This window comes from Gallinula chloropus (genome assembly GCF_964237585.1).
Source record: "Gallinula chloropus genome assembly, chromosome: 4".
Lineage (NCBI taxonomy): Eukaryota > Metazoa > Chordata > Aves > Gruiformes > Rallidae > Gallinula > Gallinula chloropus.
This window is the reverse complement of record NC_140088.1, coordinates 32,334,802-32,358,838: the sequence shown is the minus strand read 5'-3', so window position 1 is coordinate 32,358,838 and position 24,037 is coordinate 32,334,802. Positions and strand designations below refer to the sequence as shown.

Here is a 24,037-nt window from a genome sequence, read left to right as displayed (position 1 = left end):
TAGAAGAATGATTTTTTTTAAACTAGGAAAAGAGTTTGATGTGTTTGCTGGGGTGAGCACTTCTGAAACCCCAATTATCAACTCCCAGGATAATAGCAGAGTTAAACATTTAAGTAGGTTTAATTTAAACAGGTGAGATCAAAAGGCTAAAGTTACAGCTACTAAAAAATGATTAGGGCGCCAAGCCTGTGAAGCAGTTACTTATACTGGAGTATTTAAAATCTTTTAGGTGTATATACACACAGGGTGCGTGTGTGTGTGTGTGTGTGTGTGTATGTGTTTATCTTCAATATATATTTATATTATTTTGGCCAAGATGTTTTTCAACACCTGCCTTCAGTAAGCAAGGGCACAATGACTGATTAATATTGCCATTTGACAATTTGTTCTCATCTGGAAGACAAAAGATCAGTATCACTGAGTTCAAATAAAAGTAAAGTTAGTAACTTGTAAAAACTAAATTGTTTACAGTAAATACGTTAGTCTAGGAGTCTCAGAAGATTTCCATGACTTTTCCTTTAACAAGTCAATCCTCAAGCTACAGTCCCATGTTCCCCCAAGCACTCAACCCTCACTCCTGTGCCACCACAACTGTTTGCCAATACCAGATTTGGTGGCCACAGTGCAGAGTGGATCAGGAAACAGATCCAGCTGAAAAACAGTGTAGCAAAAAAAAGAAAGGTTCTGTGGTAAGACAGCTTCTTTTGCTGGCTGCACCACTTACATTACCTTAAGGCATTAGCTGAACAACAGACTGATTTCTAATACACCTACTGCACAGGACAAGGTGGGGAAGCTGGGGAGTGGGGGGGTTGTTGGTGTTTAGGTTTTTTTAACCTACCTAAGTAGGTGTTCCAGTGGGGGTTTTTTAAGTCCACCTTAAGTACTCGATCCTAGGAGTCCTGAATCTGTTCAACAACCGTTCCTGTTTTAATGGCATGCTTCATACGAGTACAATTCAGTCACACAACCCAAGTTCTGTAGGGCTGGCAGACATGAAAAGGAGTCTGACTGGCAATGAATGTTAACTGCCGAGTCCCTATAAAAATAGAAAATCACATTATTTTTTGACTACAGTTACCTACAAAACCCACAGGGAGGCTGGGGAGTAAGAAATAATGCAATACCAGCTGTCTATATAGCGGTAGAAACCTGTATGTACACACAAATGCCACACAAGTGCTTTCAATGTGAATCTGAAAATGCATACACATGCTTTAACTGTTCACACCACACAACACTTGCAGGAAACATGAAGCATTTTCATGCCTGTTTCATAGCCTCATGGGCCTTTTGGCCATATCTTGGGAGATGGGCTGAGAAACCTTAAAATACAAATAGTATTCCCTTCAAAAAGAGGGAAGATCTGTCCAAGTGAGCTGCTCGTGCAAGTGAATCATCTCCAATTTATGGTATATCATCAAAAGTACAAAACTAATCATGGAGTATTCAACTATAGCCAACCACGTACACATCCAGAAATGAACCTGGACACCCATATATAAGAACGGCCGGAAGGAGGATCTGGGGAACTAGAGGCCTGTCAGCCTGACCTAAGTCCCAGGGAAGATCATGGAGAGGGTCATCTTGGGAGCTATCATGCAGCACATGCGTGATGGCCAGGGGATCAGGCCTAGTCAACATGGGTTTACGAAAGGAAGATCCTGTCAAACTAACCTGATCACCTTCTATGACAAGGTGACTCGCTTAATGGACAAGGGGAAGGCTGTGGATGTGGTCTATCTGGACTTCAGTAAAGACTTTGACATGGTTTCTCACAGCATTCTGACTGAGAAACTGGCTGCCACTGGCCTTGACAGGTGGACCCTCAGCTGGGTTAAAAACTGGCTGGAGGGACGGGCCCAAAGGGTGGTGGTGAATGGAACCAAATCCAGCTGGAGGCCTGTCACGAGTGGCGTCCCCCAGGGCTCAGTCCTGGGTCCAGTCTTGTTCAACATCTTTATCAGTGACCTCGATGAAAGGATTGAATGCTCCCTCAGTAAGTCTGCAGGTGACACTAAACTAGGAGGAAGTGTTGATCTGCCTGAGGGTAGGGAGGCTCTTCAGAGGGATCTGAACAGACTGGACCAATGGGCTGAGACCAACGGGATGAAGTTTAACAAGGCCAAGTGTTGAGTGCTGCACATGGGACATAACAACCCTGTGCAGCGCTACAGGCTTGGGGGAGGTTGGCTGGGGAGCTGTCAGGAAGAGAAGGACCTGGGAGTGTTGGTTGACTGCAGGCTGAATATGAGCCAGCAGTGTGCCCAGGTGGCCAAGAAGGCCAATGGCATCTTGGCTTGTATCAAAAACAGCGTGGCCAGTAAGTCTAGGGAGGTAATTGTGCCCCTGTACTCGGCATTGGTGAGGCCACACCTTGAGTACTGTGTGCAGTTCTGGGCTCCCCACCATAAAAAGGACATTGAGGTCCTTGAGCAAGTGTAGAGAAGGGCAACCAGGCTGGTGAGGGGGCTGGAGGGCAAATCATATGAGGAACGGTTGAGGGAGCTGGGGCTGTTTAGCTTGGAGAAGAAGAGGCTGAGGGGAGACCTTATCACCACCTACAACTACCTGAAGGGAGGTTGTAGAGAGGTGGGTGATGGTCTCTTCAGCCAGGTGACAGGAGATAGAACAAGGGGAAATGGCATGAAGCTGTGCCAGGGCAGGTTTAGATTGGATTAGAAAAAAGTTTTTACTGAAAGAGTTCTCAGGGTCTGGAATAGGCTGCCCAGGGAGGTGGTTGAGTCACCTTCCGTGGATGTGTTCAAAAAAAGGGTTGATGAGGTACCTAGGGTTTAGCATAGGATGAGAATGGTTGGACTTGATGATCTTCAAAGGTCTTTTCCAACCTTGTTATTCTGTGATTCTGTAAAGCAGATTGGGCATCATACCCATAGACCAGACCCCACCACAGCACTGGCTGCTCTCAATTGCCTGGCCACAGCTGCCCATGCTGCCCGCTGGTAAGGGCAACCAGCAGCAGCACCTTCTACTGTCTACCAGCTCTGTAACTCCTCACTGAAGTTCTCATGGAAGGTCCACCAGCATCTCAGGGCCATGGTTACTCTGCTTTCCCAGCATTTACAGAATTAATTGCAATGCTCACAAGCCCCTCTCAGATTTTTAAAAGACAAAAGGTGTCATAGGCTCGAATTTCTCCTTCAGCAGCAACAAATGAGTTAGTCTGTTTGAGCAGAGTTACACAGACTCGAGCTCTCAAGTGATAAGCTGGACTCCCACCAACAATCGATTGCAGGTACGGAGATCCTAAATTGCATAAGAAAACCAACTGACCGGGAAAATGGCCCGGTGGTTTTGATCAAAGAGCCTTCACAAAATGTCCTCAGTGGAATAATTAAAACTGATGCCAACTGACGTACCTGCTGAAAACGCAACCCACCTATTTCTACGCATTTTACCCCCGCGTCTGTAGGAATCTCCAAAGTGAAATAATTAAAACAAAAAAAAAAGCGCAGGTAAATAAAAAGACAGAACATACACAAAAACAGTGTGCTTCTGAAAAAGCACCAACAGCTGAAGTACAAGATCTCTCAAAACTTTTTCAGAGAAAAGTATTCCACCAGCTTTTTAAACTATCACTGATTCAGATGCTCCTTTTTTTTTTTTAATCCCCTTCCAAAGAAAAGTGTTGCAGAAAGAAAAATACAGGCAAAGCACACACAGGCAACACAGCAAGAGGAGTAGATGAATGGAAGTTCAACTGTTTTGCCTTTATGCAAAGAAAACATGAGACCACAGCACAGGGAGAAGCAAAGGCTGAGCCCCTTGAATTCCTGTGATAAATCTAAAGCTTGTACATTAAAGCTCGTCTTTGTTGAAAACGGCTGTTAGACACAACAAAACAGAAATGTTAGGTAAGTGCAAGCTCTGCCTCTGACCTTTCACTCTGGAACCGTCAGGCTTCATTAATTTTCACAAGGCCTGACAGCTCTAGCGTTAATACTCACACTTGCGGATCGAGCCACACAGCAGGTTCAGACTGCTACCTTCTCCTCTGAAACTCATGCATTAGGATTTCTTCCATGCTGGCAATGGAAAACCAAGTCTAAGAAACATTAAACACAAAAAACTACGTTACAATAATGCCAAGGTTGAGTCATAAACCCATGAAAGCAAGGAAGTACTGAGTGAATCTTGCCTCAGCACCTCTAACTGAGCTATGCAGTGCCAAGGCATCGCAGGACCTCAGGTACAGGTGCTGTGCAACCTATAAAGGCACTTAAGACAAGTATGATGCTGCAGAACCAACGGTACCCGATACCAAGTGCTTCCACTCCTTCTCTCTCCTATAGGTAAAGGCAGTGAATTGTGCACTAAACTGGGCCGTGACACGGCCGAGGGTGGTACAAGCCCCGAACAGGGTGCCGCACAACCTAGTTAACTACGGGTCTGATTTAACGATGCTCTGCATTGGTAACAATTCCTTGCTTTTATGTATTTATGTCTCAACCATAACATTATTCTAATGTAACTGTTTGTGATTAATATCCTCCTCCTCCTCTGTTAAAAGAAAAAATGGAACAAAACAGAAGCAATAACCTTTTGCTTCACTTCAGCGCTGTTCCACCTCTTCTTCAGCATTATGCTGACATAACTTGTGTTGGGTTTTTGAATTTCACCACCTACTGTTATCATAACGTTTTTTTCTTGAAACACAGAAAGCTTCACTAGTGTTTTACCAATTCTTACATGGCATTTACTTGTTTTGAAACACACAGTACCTTACGTTTTTTCAGTCTAACCTCAAAAACAAAAAAAAGAGACTACAGATTTTGCCGCTCATGGCACTGCCAACTTTCAGGTGTAAAAAAGTCCCCCAAATTGACTTTAAATGATGAAGTTTGAAATAGAATCAGCACAGCTTTCTCTGCTTGCTAGTCCCCAGACAGACTTTCTTTGCAGGTTTGAAATTATGTAACCTAAAAGATGGAGCTTTCAAGAAAAGAAAAATAAATTAGAAAATCTTTTAAAAGCTGACAGCTATGAAGTTTGCCCTTAAATTTAGCAAATTCTAAAAACACCCTCCCTGCAAATCACAACAGCCTTATATTTTCCCTTTCCTTTTTAAAAATTGTTCTTGCAGAAATGGCAATTCCTGGTACTCTTCTTCCCACAGCAAAGCAACCCATGAAGGACTATGATGACTGCTTCAGTGCTATGTGTGCACTTTCAGAGAGATCCTTTTAAGTGAAATGGGTGTTCATTTGGGAAAATATATAATGTCTGCAGGCAAGAACATCTTTTGCCTGGCAGAGCTGAAAGGTGTTCCTCTAAACAGAATTACCCTGTATTTACACTTGTAATGAGATTTGCATCCAGCTCCATGCAGTTTAAGGTCTATATATAGTGCATGTATACTGCAAATACACAGAAACAGGCTATATTTTGTCCAACAGAATTCGACGCTTTCTGCTGTGTTCAAGATCTTAATGTACCAGGCCTGACCGGATTTGGACCGATCTCAGCTCAGTGCGATTTCAAATGGCTCAGATTTTAAATTCTGAATACAGACACTGAGAACGGGAACATAAATTCTGCCTTTAGAGTGCCAGTGGGGCTAAGTAGAAATGTTCTCCTTGAACTTGTTTAAGGCTAAATTGAAAAGGAACATTTTTGGTTACTATTACATTAGGCTAAAATATAGAAATGAGCCCTAATACTATCTAAATCTAATAAGAAAAAGCCATCTCTATTTCAAAATTTTCAAAGCATTCTCTATAAATGCATCACAGATCAATTTACATGGTACTTTTGCCAATAAGCAAAACGAAATCACAGGTTCCAATTGGCTTAACTCATATTGGAAAGTGCGAAAGCAAATGCTAGAAAATGAAATTACTGCAAACAAACTCCATTTTCTCCACTCAGGAGGGAATTTCAGGGAACATTTTATTGCCCTCAAATAGTATTTCTAAAGGCATCAATACACAATTCTATTTTCTCTTCCGAGTCCCCCCACACTTTATAACCTAATCCTCTATAAAGAAACTCACCAAATTTTCAAATAATATATTGGTTGTTGATATTACCTTGTGCACACATACACTGTATCAATTTTAGTAATTTTTCTCCATGAATCTTAGGAATAAAAAACTCAACAGTCACTGTCTGACACAAACAGATCTGGACCTACTACCCTTTGTCTCTGCAATTTACAATTCCAATTAAGTCTTTTTTTCTAAAATAAATGAATAAAAGCCATCAAAAAGGAGGTCATCTTGAGAAACAATTATACAGAAAGTAATTAAGCTAATCATAATTATCGCAGACAATGTCTCAGTGTTTTCATATACATGTATTTTCACACTGCAAGAGGCCAGTGAATGCTAAGGACAAGATGTTCCAGACAAAGTAAAATCTTTATTTAAAAGAGAAGCAAGTTTGGATATCAATTCTTCACTACTTACTGAACAAAATGAGTGATGAAAATGAATTATGAATGCAGAAGCCAGATCGAGATTCTGCCCCACATTTTTTTTTCTTCTTATGGACAGGGACCTTTATGAGAGCAGCAGAACTTTTTCTGTCCACAGGACTGACAAACACACCTCTATAAGGATACTTCCAGTACCTGCCTACCTACCTTCAGATAGATAAATAAATCAATCAGGAAGCACATGCAGTCACCAAAAACCTTCTCCTGTGTCCTTCCTCTCTGAACTTGTTCCCATTATTTGTTTTCTCATTTTTAAATGAAAGCCTTTGAGGCTTACAATGCACAAAGCAGTGAGCAGACGCTTCTCTCTACCTCGCAGCCTGGTAAAGACTCATCACTACTTCTGAGAAAAAAAAAAATCTCTCAAAATGCCTCTTTTTTTTCTTCTGTAACCCAGGAGGGTGGTCAGAGCATTTCTTACAAGAAGAAAAAAATCTCAAATACATGAACAATAAACTTCTGATGTGAGAATTCAATTTCTATAATACAGTATATTTTACATAACTCAAGTTTTATACACGTAATTGAAACCCTTCCTTTCAAAACTATGATTTTTGAGTTTGCTGTTGTTAAAAATAAAAAAAATACTGTGGCTCAGACTTAACTGATTACCAATACTTGTGCAATGTGAGTAAGTTCCCACTATGATAAGGAAAAAATAATAAGCAGGGACAGCAGTAACAGTAACAAGAAAAAGAAGCTGAAATAAAGAAGAAAAAAATACAGTACTTTTTAAATAACCTCAAAACAGTCAAAATATGGGCTGTTGTCTAAAAGCAAGATATTGGCTTTTCAATATCTCTGACAAAGTAACATTCTCCAGTGTGCTAAAGGAATTCATTGATTTTGAAACTTCACCCCGAAATCACGCTTTGTGCTTTTACTGGTAAACGTTTAAGTATAATAAGCAAGTTTAATTTTCACAGGTGTTTTAAAATGTATTTTTGGATGGTGATGCTTATGTTTATTAGGATTTTTTCCTCCCTTTTGTAAGACAGGAGAGGAGAAATTTGAAACCTGAACTAAACTCAGTTTCTAGAAGCAGACTGACATCCATCTGACAGCACTAGGTACGGAATTTCAGAACTACCTCCACAGTCCTTTCCTGAAATTTTTACACAGGATAAAAATCAAAGAGGAGGTACACAGAGAACACAAACAGAAATTACAGTCAACTAAAAACATTCAGGCATGTCTTTATGAACCTCCTTTATTATTGTTTGAATCTCACATTTAAATTTACTATTCTAAATAAACCTAAACATTCCATTATAGTCTTTCAAGATGAACTTGGATATCAGGAATCTCCTGAGCCCTGTAAGGAAATTCCTTTTAATAATCCAGACCACAGAGAGGTTTCTTAGCTACTAAAGGAGACAACTGAATCACTCCAGCTGTATCGTGTTATTACAAGGAACTGAATTCCGCTTATGCAAGGTTGTTTTTTTTCTAGCCACCTAGAATTGCCAGAGCAGAATGGCACATAACCTCAGACACCCTCCTTGCCAGTTTAAGCACACACAGTAATCACAGTAATCCCAAACACTGAAAGAAAAAAGGAGGAAAAAAACGACACATTAAAAGCCTGATAAAGGTCTAGAGTGGTAACTACAAAAATTGGTGCCAGGGTTTTCCAAGTTCCAAATCTCACCCCTGCTACTATTTCTTGCCACTTCCTCTCTTCTCCTTTGCAGACTTTCAATTACCAGATTATTCATATTACAGCATCCCCAGACCTCATAACAGAAGTACAGCTCATTGAATTTCAGTGGACAAACCTATGTACTGAAATCTCTCTTAGCTGTTCTTCCAAAGAAGGAAGGACAAAACAGATGAACAAAAAAACAGTGTATCTAAGATAAACTCCATTCTGCAACATAAAGAATTTGTGTGATTTGTGACAGAATTCAGGTGAAACTTGAAATTTTCCTATCCTTGTTACTATACTGGCTCTCTGCTGCAGCCATCTGTCCCTTATTAAGAGTAAGCACCTATGAAGGTAGTGAAATGTTTTTGACTTAAGTTAAATGTCTATGTGAGATTTATATTACCTGTATCTGTGCATTTGAATTTACAGTAGCATTTTGACAACATGCTACAAAATCTGTATGATAAGTCACTTGTACTTTCCTTCTGTGTATGCCAAGGATTGTGGCACATGAGTAAGTATTTCTCTGTAATTAAATGCTATCGTTAACTGTTGGGGCATGCAACACCTAGTGCGCTTTCTGCAAAGTAGGGTCTCTCGATGGACTCATTTTAGCCACCATCTCTAGACTTGGGGAGGGGTGTGGGGGATGTGGAAGAATGAAAATACTGTCATAAAATGGCACTATCAGCAGACCTTCAGTTTCGCTGAATAAAGCGTCAGCTATAGTTAATCAGAGAGGGTCATTAAGACAAAGCTCTAAGCAGCTATTTCAGTCACTTGCACAAAGGTAACAATTTATTTCTTATTTATACTCCTTTCTGCTAAGGTTTTGCCCTTTCACCTCAAAGGCAAGCATCATTGTTTTTACAGCTGGCTTCACGGAAGCATTTGTTTATGAATGGCTATATTGCTTCCACTATAACTGTACATACATCCTCTCCAGTAACTCACTCAAATGCCAGGACCCATTTTAACACAGATAGCCAGAGCTGTCAGTCATCAGAGCAGCAACTCTGCCTTCCTGGTCCCCGAGGCAGGCAAGCGACTGCCGCAGCAGGGCACCCCCTCAGCCATCCCTGCTCCAGCGATCCCTCCGCGCCTTTCACACTCCAGCTAATGGCTCGGGATTATAATTTACATCCAGGAGGCTGCAAACAGGCTTTTCCCTACAGCCCAACCAGTGCTAGCCTGGGCATTAAATCGCCAGAGGTTTTGTGAGGGGATGTTAGCCTCGGACCTTTATTCTCAGGGCCAGGGATATTGTTGGAGCCACTTTATTTTATTCCCAGTGACCAATGAAGCTTGCAGTGGGGACAGAGGAGAGCAGAAAGAAACAATTTCCCTACAATGCCCAGGAGACACCTGCGAGGAAATGCAGGAAACGTCACAGTTACCCCTCCAGCTTTTCTGCCCATCTCTCAGTAGCGAGGGCAAACACCAAACGCTGCTTCAGGAGTGAGGAGCCTTCAAAGTAATGGAGAGAACAGCACAGCTACAAGTAAGGAAATGTCAGTAATTTCTGCTATTTGCAGCTCTGTTTTAGAGTAAAATAGTCTGTGTTTCTGTGGCTGGTCACATTAAAAAAGGGAAAAAAAAAAAAGGGGCAACATTCAGGAGAAAAGGAGTTACTACACTCTGATACCCACCCAGCCTGGCCTGTAGTATTAAAGATTCTGGTTCATTAGAAAAGGTGTACGTAATTCCAAGGTCTTTAAAGTTCACTTATTGACAGTCACAGGAAATTCAAAGTACAGAGTGGTCCTGAGTTTTCATTTCTTAATTTGGTTAACTTGAGAAGAAATGGAGCTCTGGAAAAAACAGGTGAATCTCCCTCTTCTTTGTAGCCTCCATCCCCCCCTCAGTGGGATGTTATTTTGTTCTCTCCTGTGTTCCCTTCGCATCTCTTTGGCTCTCTCCTTACAGTGCTGTCCCCTGTCGTGCTGCTTTGTTCCTTCTCTACTAAATGTACCATCAATAGTAAGCGAGGGTTTGGTAACTGTCACCTCACAGCTGGGGTGCAGGATGAGAACAGAGAGACCAGAACAGCTCCGTGAAGTGAGGCACTGAAGTGACCTCAGCCTCCAAGCCATCTCATGCCTTGAGAAACTCAGCTCCTGAAGCTGTGGAAGGGCCACCACGAGCTGATCCATGCCTTTCTCAATGCCAAGACCGGCCCAGTGCCACAGCACATGGCAGCAGAGTGAGTCCAGCCTTGTGTCAGGGTTACCGAGAAAAGACTCTCCCCCTGTGGGTCCTGTAGCTACCCTATGGAGTGAGCACCCTTACTCACGCTGTCCTCCTCAGGATCACAAAGCAGGACAAAGATTACACAAATTCCTGTAGCTCTGGGAAAAGGGGGTCTCTTTTCTTCTCCAGTGGTACCAGATTGTCCATGAATAGAGCACCCATCCTCTGAAATCAGCAGACTCCCTAAACAGAGTCAAAAAAGATTTCCAGCTCTTCTAACAGGCATGAAAGGGATGAGTAGAAGAGGTGGAGCTGCACAGGTCTTTCTTTCGCAGCCCTTTTGTGCCAAGACACCTCGCCCCTGACACACAAAAAACACACAGGATTTTCCACGCCCAAATACCCAGGTTCAGGCCGCTGCAACAACAGGGTTAATTAACAAGCTGCGCAGGCTGGTTACAGCCAGCAAGCGGCAACGATCTAGTTCTCTTTAACAAAAAAAGAAGTCAGTAATTCTTGGAACGTTTATTAACCCCCTACTATAGGCAATTACTGTACGACAAAGGTCTGCCGATCTTGCATTAACATAAACTGCAGCATAGCAATGTCCACAACAGGGGGGATAAACACTAACATTTGATTTTTAAGCTTGACTCAACGCCCCCCCCCCCAGTCTGAGATTTTTAGCAGATCTTCACTCTCGCTGTCTGGCCTTGAAGAAAAACAATATCATTTCAAAACAAGCCAAAGAAGAAACGCAGGAAAGACTTTCCCTGAAATACTGCTTGGTAGCTCAGTTTAAGGTAATCTCACATGCTTCCTCACATGCAGAACCGAAAAGATAAAAGGGGGCGGGAAGCACAAAACCTCAAGATCATTCTGGCTGTCTGTTAGGTTCTGTAGTCACATACAACATTAACAACAACAGTGATGATTTAAAAAGAAAAAAGAAAAAAAAAAGCTTTGTAATAGACAGGACACTGCCAACCAGCTTTAAATTGAATTACACAGCCTGCTAATCTTTATGATGAAATAAAATTTCTTTGAACACTACACATTGTACTGAAATCTGCAGTGCTCTCTCCTCCCCGCTCCAACCTCTCCCTGCTCAAAGCAACTCCTCCACCCTGAAACCATTGTTCTTTCTAAGCGGGTATGTGATGTTCTACTAACAGAATGACTTCTTATTTTAATTAGACATCATTAAAATGGTGTGCAAGAGATAAAAATTCAGTAGAGGTGCTTTTGGACTTTGTATTTTTGATGCAGTATTTCAGTTTTAAGTGGCAAAAATAAATTGATGGCATACAAAGACAACATACTTTGCCTGCTTTCCACTGAAATCACTCTTGTATTATGATACATGGCTGCAGCAGCAATGCTGGAAGAAGAATTTGATGACAATGTCTATAAAACTTTCTATTTGGGTGGCATTACAAGCTTCATGCCTGGTCAATACAACAACCATAAATCTTTATTCTATTTTAAAGTGGATTTGCGGGAAAGAGGGAATTGAAAGGAAGAATTATTTTGGTTATTTTATAAATTTGTTTTGGTTATGGTTTGTTATTTGAAACCTGATCCAAGAAATGACTGAGCAATTATTGTGATTGAAAGTCTTGTCCAAGAATTGTGCAAGACTTTCCAGTGCTCCCTGGCTCCTTTCTTCCATTCAACATTACCAAATGAATGCAAGGTTTAAACATATAAAGAGCCACTCCATCCAGAAGAACATCATTCTCTTTGAAAGCACATTTCACCTGAGCCAAGTTTTCTAATGGCTGTCAAGTAACACCTTACTGTTTGGTTTGACTGATCAGGGCAGGCAGAGCACAACTTGGATAGAGTATGTTAGGTTGCATCTCTAGTAAGTTACCCACTAGAGTTTAGGGAAGAATCTCCAGGTTTCTCTGTACACCATTAACAGAGAGTAAAAACTTTCTTGTTGAATCCCTTGAGGAAAAGTTGCCAGGAGTAACAAGAAACAACTGATCAGGTAGAAATAAACTTACACTGCTCCTCATGCACAAATTTCACTTTAGTCAGTGGAAATTTTATTTCCTTGACCCTCATTTTTATACAATTCGTTCTTTTTTACCTTTGAAGTTATACTGCAAGGGGTCTGTTTTCCACAAAGCATCTGACTCGAAGCAGAGGATAAATCTGAATATGCTGCTATAATAACCACAGTACAAAAGCAGATTTTTGTACTTTTCCCCATTTTGTTTTCATATTTCACTGTAGACTGCTACAGCAGGAAGATGTTGTTTGCTTAGTACCAAAAATCCACATGGCTGTATTTTCCCTCTATTTTATAAATACAATAAAATGCAAAATTCAAATTACTTTTTATTCCTCTGAGAAGAGAAAAAAAAAATTTTGTATTAATATATCTTTTAAAAGTGTATGCAAATAAAAGCTGAGCACTGGTGATTAATTTAGTCAAGCCATATGGGAATTTAAAACTAAGTACAAATGAGAATTTAATAGTGACATTAAACACAGTTCAAGTTAGAAGAAAAGCAAAGGAAATATTCTGTAATAAAATCTAAATAACCTTGGAAGAAGTTTTTTTAGAACTTTACCATTAAGACAGAGTGAGATTCATATCCCAGAGAGAACTAAATAAGGAAAAGCAGCCCAACGAACACCCTGAACAAAAAAAAACCTTGAAGACGACTCTTGACTTCATTGTGTAGCACGTGGAAGCTTTTTAAAGAAATGGCAGCAACATGTTCCAAACTGGTAATGCCCAGCACCTGTTAGCAATGGGAATTAGTAAGCAAGCAGACACACCAGAACTGTCCGTACAGGCTCGCCAGGGCACCGTCAGGTCTCCATTATTCTCCAGTTCAGAGCATCTCTGAAGCAGTCAGCCAGCATGGTCTGCATCCTGCAAATCAGGCACAAGTCTCCAGGACCCGAGCAACAGCAGGATGCCACCACCAAGAGAAGAGCCAACTGCCTTCAGCAGCCAGCTCAATCTCTTTTTAGGTAAGTGTGTCCCATTCCAGCATCTGAAGCCTCCTCATCAGAGCCGCTCACATTAAACATAGCCGTTCTCAAAATTAGACTAATAGATTTTCCAGGGAGTTGCTTCCCTCTCTCCCAGAACAGCTGTGCAAGACTCACACACACTTACAGGATTAAAGCTACCTCAGCATTTTCTTTCACTTGCAATGAATGCATTTTTTTTCCAAGCACTGAGTTTTGTTCATCACAATGTTATTTTATGTTTAGTCAGTTATTCATTCTAGCTATAACAAGAAAAGCAATAGAGGGTTCAAAATATGCTCCAGATGGTAAAAGCACAAAGCATAAATAAATCAATTTATAAAAATAGGAAGAGATTTTGTTTTATTGCCATAATTTTACTTTAAAATATTCATAAGCTTCCTTCTGGCTTTAAATTAGTTCAGAATATACTTTAAGACAGTATCCCTCTGAATTTGGAGAAATTTAGAGCTTATTCATTTATTTTCATAAAGAAGTATCATGTCAGATGCTAAAAGAACTCACATCAGAAATACACTTTTAAGGAGTGAAAGTTCTCAAGAGCAAACACCTTGTCACAGTGAAACTGTTTGCAGCGCACATTAGCAAAAGGAACACATGCACACAAACCCCTAAATGAAATACGCCTGCAGAGGAGATGAAGCCTAGATAAAATGAGTGAATAACTGAGTCAGAGACTGAGAAAGAGCACAAGAGGAATGTGACCCTGAATTTTTAAACAGCGATAAGAGCTTGATCTCAGTATACACTATTTTGTTACAGGGTTGTTTTTTTTTTTCAGATTAAATTGTACTATCTTCAAGATCAAACATTATTTGAGCAGGCATCTGGCTTGCAGTTTTGGATATAATTTCAAGTTTCCACAGCACTAATGCTGAAATCTAAGTGTAAACTGGGACCAAGCATCTCTCCATACCACCAAGCGCAAAACCGTATTTCCAAGTGCTCTTTCCATGTTGTCATGTATTCCATGTAATTGCCAGCAATTCTTAAGCTGCTGTTTTCAATAACTACACATTTATACATAAATGAACTTTAGAAGAAATGACAATACGTTTCTGAGGACCACATCCATATATGCAGAGGGTAACAGGAAAACCTCCATGTTAAAATAGCATAATTCCTCTTGAATTCTCACTTTAAGTAATACGATGGAGAAACTACATCACAGAAAAGAAAAAAAGCTGAATATTTATTTTAGCTCTATTGGCAACATTTATACTGAAGTAGAGGATATATTACAGGTAAAAAATTAGTTGTTCCAGTAAAACCCATATGTGTTTGGCCACGAATCCATTCACAATGTTCCTCAAGTCATTATCCCACAGAAATGCTAAGAAAAATGCATTCAAAACAAAAGCAAGACATAAAATAAAAACGCATCATGAACCAGTCAAGTCCCTAATTTCCAGAACAACTCGTGAAAACCCTCACCGCACTCTACTCTCAGTTCCACAGACATTAACCAGCTGTTATGTCACCTACTGGATTTATTCCTATCTATCACTGCAGAATTTTGCCTAGTTTGTCCAGTAAGATGCCTATTGGAAAACTTGCAGGGGAAAAAAAAAAAAACAACAAAGAAACAAAAAATAAGAAACAAAGAAAAAGAGCACAGTAAGAGATAACCACTAGACAAAAATGAACAAAACTGGCTATTTGAGAAAAATTACTAAATCAGATGCAAATTATTCATACAAGTAAGGATATGCACAATCAGGCCCATTCTAATTGAGCACAATAAACATATCGTCACTCATTAAAGATCTATCTGCCTGAATTTATCTTTGCTTCCTCTTCATTTCTTACGAGTTATTCAATCACTTCCCATCATGCAGGAAAGGAAATATCGCACTATGAAGACAGAGCTATAATTAAATATTCCTGTTTTTCATTTCCCATATATGACTGAATGAGAAAGGATGGGAAAAATATGAACAGTGATAATAATAGTATGCTGAAACATTCAGTAAGAAATATACTGGGCATGGAAGAACATCTTAATTCTTCCACAGCGCGTAATGCCATGTTTACTGCAAGGTCAGTTAAGTTACCATAAGAGATTTTTAATGAAAACAATTATAAATTTAAAATAACTGTGTTTAAAGCATTTAACAGTCACTAAGGTCAAGTGATTACAGCAGTTACAAGACCCAAGGGACGTGTTCACACCAAAACAAAGTGAATAAATTACCTCAGCCAGTGTATGTAATCACTAAGTGACCACAGAGGTTACTCAATGTATAAGCCCAGACGACTTTCATGCAAAACCAATAATGAAAATTTATCAGCCAAAGGGAAAAAAGATGAGTAGAAGTTGCAAGAAGGGCTGAGAGGTAGGAGGAACAGGAAAGGGGTTGTGGAAAGCACATTCTGTGATTTGGGTACAGAGACAAGGAAAAAGGATGAATATTAGTGAAATAGATGGGTAAGATGCTGAACATTTTGCTCAGCTGATATACCCAGAGACGTGAAGGGATGAAAGGCTCACAAAATGAAAAATTGCAAGGTTTTATGTGTTCTCAGTCCTGTGTATCTCTGCCATACTTAAAACCCGGTGAAGTACAAGCCAGGCAGGGGGTCAGAATAATCCCGTTTTAACTTTTCATTTGGCTTTACTACCCAGAAAATTATAGACAGCTATTGTGCCCCAGTTAACCCATTAGATATTGCTAGTGGAGATGCAGGCCAGTTCTGTTACCACAGATCAGGTAAAAGAAGCTGCAGGATGAAGCCTAGCTTTGATCTCACTTCTCCCCCTCCAGGTATAAATGACAGGGATGCCTTGTCTGCGTTACTGCTTTACAACACAACTGCCAGTGGAGGAAACCATGCACACAGAAGACATGAAAACCCCTTCCTGTAAGGGCAGCGCTGCATTTGATGGGAGTCCTCGGTGCTCTGCTTTGGAATAAGGCTCCTACCAACTATGAGGAAAGAAGATGCCTCCCACTCTATGGCAGAGGAAGAAGGAATCCTGTTTGTTCCTGCCCGACACAGGTATGTAATTTTGTAAACTATTACACGTCATCACCTCCCAACCTTGAAGGTATTAACCTTCTAATATACACAGTAAATAGTAAAATCTGATTGCTCACATTTTGCAGACAGCAGCCTGAAATAAAGTGGCAAAAGGGCATGCCTGACTTCATTTTGATTCCAGAGGAGAGGATAGCATTGTCATATATATGAAAATGCAAGTGGGCTCTGTGCATGTAAACACAAACAAATACACAGAACCCAGAGAAGTTTTCTCTACACCTGAAATAATGAAAGCCTGAGCCTTACATAGACAGAGCTCCCTGTTCCAATGATACTGGCTGCCAGAGTGCAAAGCCTGCTTTCTCAGGGAAGTATCCTACTGACTCCTATAGGGACAATATACATGCTAAGAAAGCCCCATGGTAAAATAGTTTCTGCTGGAACAAGTTTTATTCAAAGTGCTGTAATTCTTTCTTTGCAAGTGTTAAACCAAGGGCCTATGTCATAAAGTAACATCATCACAAAATACCCATTAAATGCCAGGAATGCCAAGTGGCTGCCAATGCATCCCTACCAAAGGATGAACACGCTCTAGGAGCTTACTTGTTTTGGCTTGCAGCAGGGCTGAGTTAGCATTTTCCAACGCTACTAGACACAGGCTCTGGCTGTATCAAAACTGTACTTGTGAAATGACCCAAGGTCCAAAGAGGAACTCTGGTAACCAGATGCTGCTTTTAGAGTAGACTTTGGAGGTCTGTGCTCTTCAGAAACCGATTCTGTTCCTCGAGCTGACTGGTATGTGTAAAAACCGAACCTCAGTGTACAGCAGTGCTGCCTAGCTTCGATATGAGGATCAATGCTCAGCAGGACCACAACCACGCTGATCACTCCACGTGAAGCTATGCAGCCTCCACCGCCCTTACGATGCTTGTTCCTCCGCCTTCACAACACCAGCACTTACAGGTTATCGCAAAGAACATAGAAAAGCTGTGGAAGATGACTGCTACAGCATTTCTTCCCTCAACCTATGTACACATCCACCTACATCTCACACCACTTCTTTCCTGATCCTGCAATGACATTCCTAGAAAAATGATTGCTTCAAGACCATAAAATAAAGTACAGCTTTCTAGAAACAAGAACAATAAAAGTAAATCACAGTAACATGGCAGTATCTGGAAGCCCCAATTCCACAATAATAAAAACCAATAATAAAAAGAAGGAAAAACGTTCTTTAAAACCAGACTATGGAAATCAGAGGAGGTCAGGAAGAAGATAAAAAGAACAGTGTGGAGAAAATGCAAAGGAGGGTGCAAAGACAGAGAACGTGGAAACTCTTTTATTCAAAAATTCCTTTTGTAAACCCAAATGTTCCGCACTTTTCTCTTGAAGGGTCAGTCAAGGAATTCCAATGGAATACAATGCTATTAAAGGCATGTAGAGATGTGGCCATCATATAGTAGGCAAAGAGCATGCAGTGATGGAGGTAAAACATGATGACAGGGCAATGCTCCCCTTAAGTTTTTCAATAACACTGTAAATTAAATCTAACATTTCCTGAATATTATCTGCTCGAGTCACCTTCACCTCCAAGTATTTTCAGTGCAACTGGTGACACGGCAGTACACAGCCAGCCTTCCAGTGGCATTTATATCCAGAGCATCCTGCACAAGTTCTCCTCCTTCGTACCGGTTTTCGGCTGTTTCAACTTGCTTGCCCTCAACTGCAGCAAAACACTATCAAGGTACTGCTATCAAATACAGTCAATATGACAGGAGTTCTACGAAAAAGGCACCAAGTGTCTGCCTTCAAAGTTAAAATGCTCTAACTCAAAGTTAGAGTTGTGCCTCAAAGGGACCATCATGTGAATACCACTCCCAAAAAAATCTCCTCTTCTCAACAGTATTATTCGTTTTGCTATCCTGTGTTGCTGGAAGAACTTTCCTCATTTCCAACCATCTTGTAGCTTTCAGCACTGCTTTCAATTATGGTAAACCCAAAATACAGTGGGCAACAGTTTCTGCTGCGGATACAAAACCCCACAGCATCAACAAAGTGGATGCTGGATGCATTCGTATGTGGTGCCAGCACCCCCTTGGCGCACACAGGAGGCAAAACAGTTCTTACAGTCGAATGACAGAATTTTGTCCCCCCCAAGGTTAATGCAGAAATACAGCAAAGTCTCTAAATTTGTCTTAAATAACAGAATCATATTGAGGCTAGAAACAGCACATCACACGAAGACAAGTAAAGCAAGGGTGGGGGGCGGATTTTCAAGTGCTCTAATTCAATTAGGAGGCAATGACTGACACTTGGACAGGAGAGGTTAATTGGGGTCACCAAAACGCAGTAATTCCTTACCTAACCAGTCATTAAACTTCTTAACCTCTGAGGGCAGTCCCAGTTCGGTGAAATCGCCCGTGTGGAGAAGGATGTCCCCATAAGGCATCTGGATGCCATCTGTTCTGGAGTGTGTGTCTGAGACGCAGACAAATCGCGTGTGGCCCGCTGGTTTTGGAGTGTCATATGGGATAGGGTCGACCCTAAAGTAGACACATAAAGATCTCGTAACAGTTACAAGGTTAAAACCCTCACATCTATTATTTCAGATATCAACACAGATCTGTCTCTATATAGCACGCGCGCACACACACACACACACACACACACACACACACATCCATTTACACACCACGCTGAATGAAATGACTCTGTAATGCAACACCGCCCAATAGCCGGGAGGGACCACAGCGCTTCTCAAATACTTACCTGGAATGGCAAGGAGATAAAAAAACCACACAGGATGTGGCCAGTTTCCGATACTGAAGTTGATTATTAAACATTGGAGAAAATGGATTGGAGATTTTGAATACGGATCTATTTTTTTCTGTCACCTGCCTTATCCATGGACAGGTGCATGGGCAGTTAAGTAACAGGTCTCACAGGTGGGCCAGCAGCAGGGTCTCACTGGAGCTGAGCAGCTCACCATCTAATGTTTTCCATGGGCAAAGGCACTCCTACATATTCCAGCAGGAATATTTGCTTACACATCGTCAGACACATTCAGGACTGCACTGATGAAGCCTGGAAATAGCAAAACTGAGTTTCATGACACCTTTTTGCCCTGATACCAAATCCTGACCTCATCTTCCCAAAACCTGTAAAGTCAGGAACTGATGTGGTAGAGCACAAAGCAACCATAGATAAAACACTCTTTTATCTACAGACAACAATGTTAAAGTTTTTGTTCAATTGGCTATTTGCAAGCTATGTATGTTAAAACCAAAATTATATGCTGGCTCACATTAAGTGGGGGTTTTTGTTGGGTTGGCCAAAGTTATTTTAATAAATTTAAGCAAAACGGAGAGAAAAATAAGAGGGAAGAAAAGTTCTTTATGCATATTTAGTGGTTAAAAGTTCCAATTAGCAACACAGTAACTTAGAATACACAAGGAAACACATTGCCTACTTTGAAATAGTAATTATTTCTCTACAGAGTTACCATAGTTTGGCTGACTTAACTCCTCTGACATAGCCCAGAGTACCACACTGTAAATCAACATTTTAATAGCACGGTGTCTGGATTAACACGACAGAAAATCCCATCCAAACTCAACTTCAATCCATTCCACTGATGTGCCACCAACCATGGCTAGAGCTTAGCTTCAGCTAGAAATTTTGAGGTATGTAGGAGCTATGCCAGAATAATGGTCTGCTTACATCTCCAATCATCAGAGCAGTGCAGTGAAACCAAGCTCTCAGCACTTTTAAGCACCCAAAATAATGCTGTTCTAAGACTCAATGGAACAAACTGTCACAAAAGACATTAAAAAATCAGTGCCTGAAAACAAATTGAAAAGTAAACAGGTTTTATTGTTTTTTCTCTCCACACGAAAGGAGAAGCAAAACAAGTAACTAGTGCACATCCCCGTGAATCTTTTTTTTCCTGAAAACTCACAGCTGAGATTGTATCATCAGTAATAGAAAACAAAGCACAAATCCTAAGAAAATGCAGACTTTATTCACTAAACTTTATTTACTTTTTTTAGTAAGTAACTTTGTATTTGGTATTTATTATACACTGAACTTTGTTAAAACTTCCACCAGTGTCTTAACTTTGGCCCCCTATATGGGTGAGAAAGACCAACACTTCAGGAAGCAATTCAGTTCTCAGGAATTCACATCTCTAAGCTGGGGAGAAATCAAATTCAGTATGAACATGTACTGGTCTCCAACGGAAAAACGTCCACATGAACGCACTAACAGGATTTTAGTGAGTCTATTTTAGATTTGGCAGCCTGTTTACTAACACCTATAATTTTAGCATATGGGGGGGATATTGTTTGTTAGACTGCACTTTTGTAGATATCACAAGTAAATATTTCAAATCAAGCTATAATCATTGTAAGTACCGTACTTGCTTGACATGTTCCACTGAATTAATTTGCAAAATTCAGGAAAAATTCATCACCTAAGAAGATGTTTGATTTAGTATGGTCTTTCTCTTAAAGACAGGTTTTCCTGCAGGGTGGACTGGAGAGAAGTTTTTTTTCTTCTTGGTATTGCACCTCCTGTTCCATGCAAAGCACCAGGTACAATTAGTTGAGCCATACAACTGGTTACGACGACAGAAACCCACTGCAAATATCTGAACTCTGACAACCAATGAATTACTCTTCTCTGCAAGAGCTAGAAACTAATAAGGTTATTATTACAGAGTAGAACTCATTTACCCATTGAAATCACATTGGCAAGCTGGGCACAACCATAATTACAGGCCATAGCACTTTTCTATCTGATGTCTTCCTCCCAACTATGGAAGTTGAAACTTCCTCAAAACACATCACTGATTAAAAACAGGAGTTTCTGAATCAACATTTCCACACCTCCAAGTATGTTTACTCCAGATGACACAAAAAACAAACACCAACTTTCATCAGTACCGCATGCCTTGCTCAGTCTCTGCCTGAGCTATGACCAGCGGTGCCTGCCCGGTGTAGTCCGATGCCGTTCACACACAGCAGCTATGCTTTTGCTATTCTCTGCAGTTTCTTTCTACATCAACCCTGTTTTGCTTCAGGCAGTCCCTATTACAGTGTGACACCAAAATCTGGTTACAGATTTTTTTCTATTCATGCCATGACTGACTTACAGAAAATTCTATAATCAAAATTCATTAAGTTCCTGACACTTCTTTCTCCTCTTTACAAACGCTAAGATGTTGCCAATTAACCTTTTTTCCTACATCTTAGCTTAATTTCTTCTCTAATTATTTGAAAGCAAAATACTAAAGGTTATTGTGTTCAGCCCATCAGTTTATCTTACTCAAAATAGTCCTTCAGTAAAAACTTAACAAAAGGGGTGATGTTGCCAGTCCTAAAAGCTCAAGTTTTCTTTCCATCCATAGTTATGATATAGCAAACAGCAATGCAAGATCTTTCTTTTTCACTACATCACAAGAGGATTGGCCTCTCAACTTGTGAGGTCACCTATGGCAGTAGGTGAGGTGCTACCCTTTCAACACCTTTTGGTGATGCACTGCTCGCTAGCAGGCTTCTACCTGGGCTCTGCACATCACCATTCTCTGGGTGGTCTGCTCAGCTCACAGCCCAACACCGGGGTCCACACAGACTGGCATTTCTAAAAGCTCCATAACAGCTATGCATTTGACCCTCACTGCTACTCAGCAGGAGACAAAATAATTATTTCAGTCCCACTACTACCAGCTTCTGCTGAATCAGAGCACGTGCCTGAGAAATCCAACGTACTCCTCACCGTTTGCTCCAAACACAGTGCATCCAGCTAAATCTGACATTCTCCATCACCACCGATCCTTGATTTTTTTCAGTATTCTTGAGCTGGCAAACTGAAACTCCTGACAGATTATTTTAGCATTGCATTCAGAAAAACACAGTCATGAAAAGATGCAGTAAAAATTACTGCAGAACAATCAAACTTCACACGTTAGGATTAATACAGCAATCAGGAGATACAAACCAACCAACAAAATATTGAAGTATCAAAACAAAGGAGTATTTTTTTAGTCTTAAGCTTGTAAATTAATTTGGGCATCTAAGATACTGTATGCCTTAGAAAATCATGTACTTGGGTGTTTTTTCACAAGTCTGTGTAAGACCTGGGATGAAATCCCATAAGGCAGGTGAGCAATGACTGCTTTCTAAGATCATGACAGTAATGTAAGATCTGTCACATTTAATGCATTTATGACAAGGGTTTAGGAAGCAGAAGGGACAATGTAATTTTCATACACTTCTATAAGGACCTTGTTTATCAGATAATTACTTGGCTTTATTAAAGTGCCCTTACCATCAGCTGTTCTCAGTCAGAGTAAGAGTCCCTCAGGTACAAACCTCAAATTCAGAGATCCTCACACATTGCTGCAGCTGAATTAAGTGACAACATAACAGGCTCCAATCTGGCTTGCTCAGCTATCTCTGATCGTCATCCTTCTCCAAAACCACGGTTACCATGGCACTTCCAAGGCAGCAGGGCCACGTAAGTAAGCAAGCCAAGTGCTGCCCCTTGCACCACTGGCTGTGCACCCCATGCTGCTTCCAGGGACTGCAAAGAACTGGGAGTTGTAACCTGTCCTCATCCTTCAGGTGGCAAATTTTTTCATACCATCATTATGTTTTAAAAGCAGAGGCTAAGCAATTAAACAACAATCAGCCATACAGAAATTATCAAGGGGATTTTGACAGCGATGTACAAGACCCAAATTCAGAACCTGATGAAGGAGGAAAACACTGGGGCTCTCACATGCATGGGGAGGGGTGGGAGGAAGGGCTTGATTTAGGACATCACTCTACAGAGCGGACACGTTAGCTGTGGATTTCGGCCCAAACTCACAGTTACTCATAACGACATCTTATAAATCAGCAGCATTAAAAGCACCTCTGAGACAGAAAGGGCAGTGCAGCTCTCCAAGAGACATAGCTGCAGGCAGAATTACACTGGGGTCACGTTTTCAAAGAAAATTTAGAAAAGACACAGGCACCATTTTTTTCTGAAAGAAAGAAAGTTTTGATTCCAGAGGATAATTCTGCATGGGTGAGTTCGAATGCTGAAAATAGAGCACTCTGCCTGGGTTAGCTGGTCCTAGGGAATGCCTATGCTTACAGAGCTGAACCCACAGCCTTCTCACTTCCCTGCTCCCTGGGGTTTTGAGCTATGCAGACCCCAAATCCCCTCTTACAGCACAATTCCCCAGAAACCAATTCATCCCTGAAAACTAAATAAAAATCTTAAACATTAAGTCAGGAAGAATTTCCAGTTCCTAACATGGAATAAATCACTCTGATGAATGCAGCACTTATGCTGAACAAAACATTCACAGATGCACAGATATTTCCCACCCCCACTACCCCCATACAGAACCCAGCAACTCAAACCAGCACTAAGACCACTTACAGTACACAACTTTTTTAAAACTGTCTCTGTCGGCATGGCTACAGGTGAGTAAGTCGGCGGTCAGCACACAAGACCACATCATTTTACCCTTTCCAGCTCACCAGATGCACGAACAGTCCCATTCCACATGGATCCATGTCCTCCCCAGACTTTGTCCCGTTATATCCCGTCTTTTCATCTCTTAGTAATTTCTTCACTGGGTTGTATCTGTGACTGAATTTGGGGGTTTGCTTTTTACGACACCTAAATTAGTATTCATTATAGACTAATTTAAGCACAGACCTGAAGCCTGTATACCACATAAAATCTCTACA

At 40.8% G+C, this 24,037-nt stretch overlaps 1 protein-coding gene across 1 annotated transcript in view; it reads right to left on the bottom strand.

Annotated features, from left to right (window-relative positions):
- MPPED2 (metallophosphoesterase domain containing 2) overlaps positions 1-24,037 on the bottom strand; it is a gene marked incomplete at both ends in the record, with an annotated part of 101,328 nt that overhangs the window by 50,672 nt on the left and 26,619 nt on the right. Inside the window, one exon of the mRNA XM_084263524.1 lies at positions 18,654-18,835. Within this exon, the coding sequence (XP_084119650.1) occupies positions 18,654-18,835 (182 nt within the window). The remainder of the gene's footprint in view (positions 1-18,653; positions 18,836-24,037) is intronic.